This window comes from Hyposmocoma kahamanoa, unplaced genomic scaffold (assembly GCF_003589595.1).
Source record: "Hyposmocoma kahamanoa isolate Upper Pololo Valley unplaced genomic scaffold, ASM358959v1 81, whole genome shotgun sequence".
Taxonomy (NCBI): Eukaryota; Metazoa; Arthropoda; class Insecta; order Lepidoptera; family Cosmopterigidae; genus Hyposmocoma; species Hyposmocoma kahamanoa.
The window spans coordinates 826,504-834,338 of NW_020654080.1; the positions used below are offsets into that span (position 1 = coordinate 826,504).

The 7,835-nt window shown below is 40.1% G+C and overlaps 1 protein-coding gene across 1 annotated transcript; it reads right to left on the minus strand.

Moving 5' to 3' along the window:
* Positions 1–2,680: 2,680 nt before the first annotated feature.
* Positions 2,681–7,395, minus strand: LOC113234110 (tektin-3-like). The gene is made up of 11 exons (XM_026469367.1): positions 7,261–7,395; positions 6,887–7,026; positions 5,164–5,415; positions 4,739–4,829; positions 4,378–4,519; positions 4,094–4,191; positions 3,890–4,009; positions 3,696–3,828; positions 3,504–3,634; positions 3,282–3,436; positions 2,681–3,033 (listed from the first exon to the last, which is right to left on the minus strand). Exons 1-11 carry the CDS (start codon positions 7,285–7,287, stop codon positions 2,820–2,822), a joined length of 1,503 nt encoding a protein of 500 aa, XP_026325152.1. The 5' UTR covers positions 7,288–7,395; the 3' UTR covers positions 2,681–2,819.
* Between the last annotated feature and the right edge of the window lie 440 nt (positions 7,396–7,835).

Sequence of the window (7,835 nt, forward strand, 5' to 3'; positions counted from 1 at the left end):
GTAAATGAAATAGTTCTATCATACACTTTTTTTGAGGCTAAAGAAGGCATGAAGTTACCAGTACCAGTATATGCAAAACAGTGATAGACTTTGGATGTGACATGTAGTTTTGTGAAGTAGTGCAATGTTAAGTTTTAATAATTATGAAGTAAATATCGTTTTGATATAATGAGAATTTTATTTAGAGATGACTGTGGTATGTCATTTAATACTAATGCATTATGATAGCCCAATAGTTTGCACTGCGGAATAAGGAAGCCCCAGTTTCGATTTCCAATGGTATCAATTTAAGAAAGGATTTTTTTTAGATTGTTCTTGTCTGCGTGTAATGAGTATTGCCCCGGAATGTAATTCGTTGCTTTAGTACTTATAGTACAAGAAATTCCCTTGTTTAAGAACAGGTATGGTATGGTATATTGAGACCAGGGGCACAATTGTTACTATTCGAAACCACTGGTCATTCCTTTGAGACTCCTTTGAGCCACTAGGCTTGTTCCAGTGTTAGTTTTATAAGATTAATATAAAAATTATGACGATCATCGCCAGTGTCACTTTATTCATAAAATCTAGTTGCAATGGCAGTTGAGTCCCAATAGAATATCAGTTGAATGTTCCTTTATTTATGTTACTTTATTTTTTTCCATCCGGCATTAATTTTTATGCATTGTAGTCCGCCGCGTAATGCAGAATTATGAATGTAGTCGCAGCGTGCCAGCCATCCTGTAATCCTGTAATGCGTCCTGCGATAGATTTAGTATATATGTACCCATATGTGATCGATGTTGCCTATTAAAACTGCCATAACAATTACTATGCAAATCTTCATTCATCTTCGCTTAATTAAAAATTTAGTTTTCAAATCCAAGTTTTATTTGTGTCAAATAGTTAGGAGTAGACTGGACTATGCCATCGACTTGTCACAAAGCGGCTATTAAAGAGCACATTACCAAAAAAATTACAATGGCAGTCGAATAGCAGCTCGAAGGCTTGCCACTGACAAAGACAAGCTACTCTTAACGTTTAGCAGAATACCAAACGTATTGTACAAAGCCCTGTCTATATCGCCACACAACTGAGGTTATTTGAAATTAGCAGACTCGGTGCCCAGTTAATTGATATGGCTGTCTAATTCATAGCAATACATAGGCATAGCGTGTGAATCTACATTATTTTGGTGTGCATGCTCCATCGTCGACTACATCGTCACTTTGCATCTGGACCCTGGGGGTCTACTCTTTCTCTGTCCGAAAAAATAACTGTCAAATAAGTAATACTCGATCAAATTAAAAGACGCATGATGCGAATGAAGCTTCATACTTGACGTCTTTTAATTTGGTCGAATATTACTTATTTGACAATTATTTTTTCGGACGGAGGATGAGAGTAGAACCCCTGACTCAGAACTCTTCGACATTTTAAACACATCATTCGATTAGATTACGTTTCTCGAATCGAAGGACGCTTTTTTTTTTTTTTTGTTCTGTTCGTTTCAGAGCTATTCAGTTAAACGTTTGATTCGGATTCTTATCGTTATCCAACAGCGTTTACGGAGTTCGTCGGTGAAATAGTTTATAAGAAAAATTAAACTCCTTTTGTATACATTTTTAACACTTTAACGGCCTAAAATATTAGAATGCATTAGTCTTGAATTAAAGTAAATTAATAAAATTGAACAAAATCCAGACTTTATTCAAAATAAGAGATTTCCATATTAATTCTTGCTTCGTAAACTGTGTTCTGAATAACGTTTGAAGCCTTTGCCGGTCGAGAAGTTCGAGTCATCGTATGGGAGTGACGTCATTTCGGTTCGGTTTCGAATACGACAGTTTGACGTTTGAGTGTTTTGAATAAAAACGAAAAGAAATTGTACTACGATATCAAATCGAATCGGTCGACAACTGAGTTATCGTAAGGTTCTGAATCGGTCCCCAGGTGAGATGGAAGGCAAATGCACTTATTTTTTAAATAAAAAAAATGCTACTAAAAATTAAACAAGTCACTATTTTTTTTCGTTCTTTATATTTTATACAGATGTACACTTGAGGATAAAATCCTAGTTTGGGACACATATTAACATTTTTAAACAAACACAATGCCACTAAGCTGTAAGTCCGGTTCTTGTAATAATTATCACCCAGAAATGGCTAAATTATTGTTTTAAAATATGCCTAATTATCGATCTGACCTATGCAAAACTCGAATAGAATACCGGTCACCATAAAGTCTTGTCCATAACTATTATTAATCCAAATCTAAAAATGATTTTGGATAATATCCATTCAATAGTACGTCAAAACAACAAGTTACAATTCCATAGACAAAATAAATAATGGTGATCCGTTTGTGTACAACTTTGGTGGGCGATTTTGTACGTATGCCATTTTATTTGATTGCCCATTTAGTAGAGACGTGTCGTTACGGCAATCATAGCTAATGTTGTAATTTACAGATACCTTCATTTTAGGGTGTACATATTTTAGCACACTTTTTTATTATACACGGCGTGTGTGTTTATTTAATAATAATATTTTTTTACTATAATTTAGCGCATTAATTATCTATTAAAAAACAGCTTCCCTTGCAAAGGCTTTGCCATATTAATCGTCAGACGATATGACAGAACTGTAAATCTTTTTAAACACAATATACGTGCTCCAATAACACAACCAAATAAATTTCTGATATGTTTGAAATAGTTCTTGTTGGTTTGATGTTGACAATATAAGAATGATAATCTTTAAATGGACATGTGTAACAGAATGTTGAGCTCTGGTAGCCGTAACGCAAAGTCAATCGTCTCTTGAGTGTTACAAATACAGTTACGAAGACTTTATAGCAGCAGTGACGGGGTAACCTCGGCGAATACCCATGCACTGGTCCCGGTCGATGAAGAGCGTAGTGGTCTTGGCCCGGAGGTCCGCTTCGAGACCAGCTCTCACACCCAGAAGGGTCTGGTGCGTCCCCTCCGCCGTCGCGATCTTGGACCGCAGAAGCTCCATTGCCGCTTGGAGGTCGCAGCATTCTTTTACCATCCTGCAAAATTACGTGACTCACAAATATTCACGATTAATTGAAATGTGACGTTGGTCTTCATACCTACCTGAACCCTGGACGATCTCATTTAACAAATCAGTGTGGTGTCGTACTAAATGGTCCAACACCTGTCTGATTATTTTTTCCCTCGTCTTTCTAGTTAGGATTCGAGCGGAAAGTTTGGAAAAATCTGATCCAAAATAAAATGGAGAAACGGAAAGAAATGCAATGTCAACGAATATTATCACCTGTCCTGTGCTTGGTCGCGGCACTTCTCGAGATGCGGCCGGTTGGTCCTGGCCTGCAGCCTGGTGTGAGCCACCTTTATGGGCTGCAACTTGTCCTCGATCGCCTTGTTCAACAGCTCCAGCGTCTTCTCGACGTCGAATATTTCCTGCTGGACCTGAAACCGGGGTTCGAGTGAAACGCAGCCTCGAGACCCGAGCGAGGCGGTCGCCGCGCGGAATCACCTTGTACAGATGCAGCTGCAGCTTGTTCTTGATCTCGATGGTCTCGGCGACGCGGCGCGTGAAGGCGCCGTTCGTGTTGCTCCATTGGTCCCAGATCTCCGTGGCCGCCGTGTTGATGAGGTTGTCCGTGTCTGCGGCGGCGAGGGGGTGAGTGCGGGGGGCGGAGAGGCGGAGCCGGGGCGCTGGACTTACCCGACAGCATCTGCACGGCCTTGGCGCGCTCGGACTGCGAGCGCTGCAGCGTGGCGGCGCTGGCCGCGGCCCAGCGCTCCGTGTCGCACACCGTGGGGTCGTACCGCTCGATGCCCGCGTAGAACTGCAGCCCCTGCACAGCGAACGCGTCCGTGGGAGCCGCCGCGGCCGGCCCTCGCTCGCCGCCTACGCACCTTGGAGAAGTTGTTGAGCTGGTGGCACATGGAGTCGATGCCCAGCGCGTACTCCTTGTTGCGCATGTCCGTCTCCAGCTCGTGCTGCGTGGCGCGGCAATTCTTCGACTGCGCGCGCACCTGGGGGCGGTCGCGAGTCGCTAGCTGTTCTTCGTCACGCTCCGGACGTTCCGTTCCTCGCTTTCTTTGGAACGTGATAGTTACCTTTTCCAGCATCACCTTGAATCTCTCCTGAGCGTCTCGCAGAGTAGCCACCTCCTTCAGCAACGACTGCTCCACGGCGTCGTGCACTTGCTCCAAACCTACAGAAAACCTAGTTGAAACGGTAACCGTAACCAAATTCGGCTTATGAAAAGGGATACGACCGAGAGGCGTCGTTGTTGTTGAGGCAGCAAGAGAATTTCGAAAGATTCATTTGAGAAAACATTCTTGCAGTAAAAACGTTTTCTGCATAAAATACAGAAAAAATATATGACTCCTGCACCGACCTTGTCTTTTCTCCCTGTGGTACAAGCATTCCTGTACAATATGCAAAGGCCCTTCGATGCCTGCGATGGCTCGCTCCAGTTGCCGCCGAGTGTCGTTCAGCTTCTCGCACGTAGCCACCAAACGTTCCATTTCGATAGCCACCTAGCCAATTAACGCAATATTCCATCAACAATTTCGGTTATAATTTCAATTAACTCGCTGAACATGGCACTAATCGCCTATCCAAATAATAAATATCTGGACTTAAAACTTGGCAAGAGACGCTAGAGTTCCAACGTAAAATCGTGAAATTGGAATCAACACCAGCAGTCGAAAAAAATTAAAGAATGATTTGGGATGTGTAATAATTAAAGGGCTTACCTCATTCCGCCAGAAGGTGGTATCAGTGATTCGTTCACCGATCTTCCTTCCCGAGTCACGCTGACCCTGAGCTCCAATTTCATCAGTTTCTCTAAAAACGTCATCGATTCCACAACATTACGTAATAGGCCATTTTATATTAGTGCAAAACAATAAATAAATAAATAAATCTTTAAAAAATCCACAGGGCAAGAGTAAACATGCCTTTAGGTTACTCTTCTGTCTTATATCTCGATTTAATACGTACGTCAATGCGAGGTAATATGTAAGCAAAATGCATACCTATTTAACTAAATTGTCATGCTGCTAACACCCCATACAAAACTCGATCATCAATGTTTATGGGGGATTTTGGTAATTTGTAACCAAAAAACAAAGAAAACCCAGGTGAATTCACCATGACAAGTTTATTCTCAAAATCTCACCTCATTGTTCTCATGATATCATTCCTGACTCGTTCTGAGAAGTTTCTTTTCGCGTCAGACTCGTTGTAATTTTTGATGCTATTCTGGTTCCACTCGTACTGGGTGTATCTGGTGTAGAGGGCTGCTCTGGCAGCGTGTTCGGGACTTCGATCGAAACCAGTCACGAGGTTCGGGAACCGCAAAGGCTCGGCTGACATGCCTTCAGGGGTATAACAGGGATCCACCATTGTGTTCGTTATGGGTTGTGATGGCCTATTACAGAAAGACTCGGTATATTAAATTCTGAATCGCACAGGTTAATAGCGGAATCAAGCATCTCACTCCTAAGGACTTCAGAAAAAGGATTTTACAGTAGGTTAGGTTAGGTTCTCTACGTTGGCTCATTGTGGCTTGAAGACGTCCTTTGTCTTCGTGAAATAGGTATTCGAAACAATTAATTAACAAACGAAAAATTTTACTGTTAAAATCCGAAAGAAAAAAATATGAAACCAGACGGCAGACATCTGGCTTCAACGACATTTTGTCATCTGCTATTTGGCTTTTCAGAAGTTAAAGTTGAAACGCAAATCTGTTTATAAGTATGTGAGACCATTTAAAAAGTAAGTAGGTACAATCTGCGTTTCCGAGAATACATATGTTTTATCTTGTAAATGTGTATTCACTCTAGAATTGTATAGACCTAATTGTTTCTTTCGAGATACACAGATACAGTGAATTCCACTCTACCGAAATCATCAGGAAAACAGAAGCAAAGCGCTTCGTGCGAATGGGTGGTAGTTACTGACATAATTGTTAGTAGGCCTAAGTTTATTTTTGTTAATCTGTGAACGATATACATATAATTAAGATAATTTCTTCTATTACCAAAACTCGAATATTGTAATTTTGTTGAGATGCGAACTTATATTTTTAAGACAGGAAGCAGAGATTGCCACGCAACTAATAAACCATTTTAAATTGTACTTACAAAATTAAAAATAATATTAAACATACTGAAAGGGCACCACACAGCACAAATGTCTTTTTTGCAATTCTAGTAAAAAGATTTTGTAGTTTTTTAAAGAAAAAGCGTTTTTAGAGTCCCTGAGTGGAGGGGATATATTGTTCCAACATTTCGTGGAAGCATTAACGAAAAGTGCCACGAAACGTTGAAGTGTTGTGTTTTGCCCCAGAAATTAAACGAGAAGCCGTTCTTATGCGACGTTGGGAAAAATTTCGTTGTCAAAAAGATATGAGGGATTTTGTGTTTTAATTATTCCAAAAAAAGGCAACTAAAATGAAGTACACGACGAGATTTCATGGTCATTAAATTACTATAATTGAAATAGGGCGTAATATGGCATCGAGGAGGAATCACAAAACAGTAATTGTGTGTGTGCTGGCACACGCATTATGGACTCGTTGTTTAAGGCTTAGCCCGCAGACGGTCGCCAATTACAGTGTCGGCATAATTAAGCTTTGACAAAATTATAGCCTCAAACAGACGGTAACACATATCTACACTAAGATATTGACATATGCAAGTTGATAAGTCCCATGTGCCTGTAATTTCGTAGCCGTAGAGAGAAGTACTGCCACCTTACCTTTTTCTGTCGCCAAGCAGATGTCAACATTACTGTGTTCCGGTTTTGGCACGTGGGACTTCTCTACTTACGTCCCAGGGCGGACGGGCGCAGTGGCAGTGGCAGCATTTGAATCAACATCTACGGATTACAAATCTTACATAGGTGTGACTTCGATCTCCTCATATCCCATGATGGGCCGCCAGGGATGCTTCTTTGGGGTGTGGAAGCAATAGCCGACTGTTGGTGGCACGCTTGGAGCGCCAGCCGTCGGCTTCACAGGGCTCCATTGTTGCATTTGCTATCGACAAGAAGTTGATTTACATGTTTTGATATATTTTTGATTGTGCGCTTTAACATCCATCTAGTATCGTATACTTAACACACATGCCATGTGGTATGATTCTTCTAATAAAGGCGAAAAACGAAGGATACCATTACTTATTCAAAATTTGGGTGCACGCGGTCGACTATACCTACATGGAGAGAATAGGTAACCAAACCAATGCAAAATAAACATTCTATTTCTATTTACCGAACACATCGTTACTTCCTTCGCCATTTTGAAATGTTCTTTGCAACAGTTGTAATAGGAAAAATTTTGAAAAAAAAATTGGAAAATTTATCAAATTAAATTGTCATGGCCTCATTAGAAATTCAAATTTGAAAATTTTTATTTCATTTAAATTCGCCAGGCTGTGCAACGTAAAGGAAATTGAGGTGTGTTTTTTATGCTCCTAAAATGCACAATTTTAGAATAAAAATAATTTCTGCTATAATTTTTAACTCTTGTTAAATTCTTTCAGAAGTTCATATTATAGACTTCATACCACAGACATATATCTAGATATATGTTCACACCTATTTTAACATGCTTTTATGATAGTTTGACTTGGTTTGTAGCTAACCATATTGAACAAACCTTGTAAATTAATTTTATTAAATTACTCTGTGAATAAATGTATCTATTTTTTAATAAAATGGAGCCGAGCATACGTTTAGTTCTTTCAATCTCAAATATTGTATGTACAAGGTCAAGAGCACGTCAAGCTTGACACTTAAGACTTAAATCCAACTCTATGCCGCTTACGATAAGAACGGTTCAAAGTA

Bases quoted from the DNA above. Each gene is read 5' to 3' on its own strand.
- LOC113234110 (XM_026469367.1), bottom strand. From the start codon at position 7,287: ATGGCGAAGGAAGTAACGATGTGTTCG. The intron at 3,829-3,889 runs GTGCGTAGGCGG...TTCGCTGTGCAG, and splicing joins AGCTCAACAACTTCTCCAAG to GGGCTGCAGTTCTACGCGGG. The intron at 3,635-3,695 runs GTAAGTCCAGCG...TCGCCGCCGCAG, and splicing joins GGCCGTGCAGATGCTGTCGG to ACACGGACAACCTCATCAAC.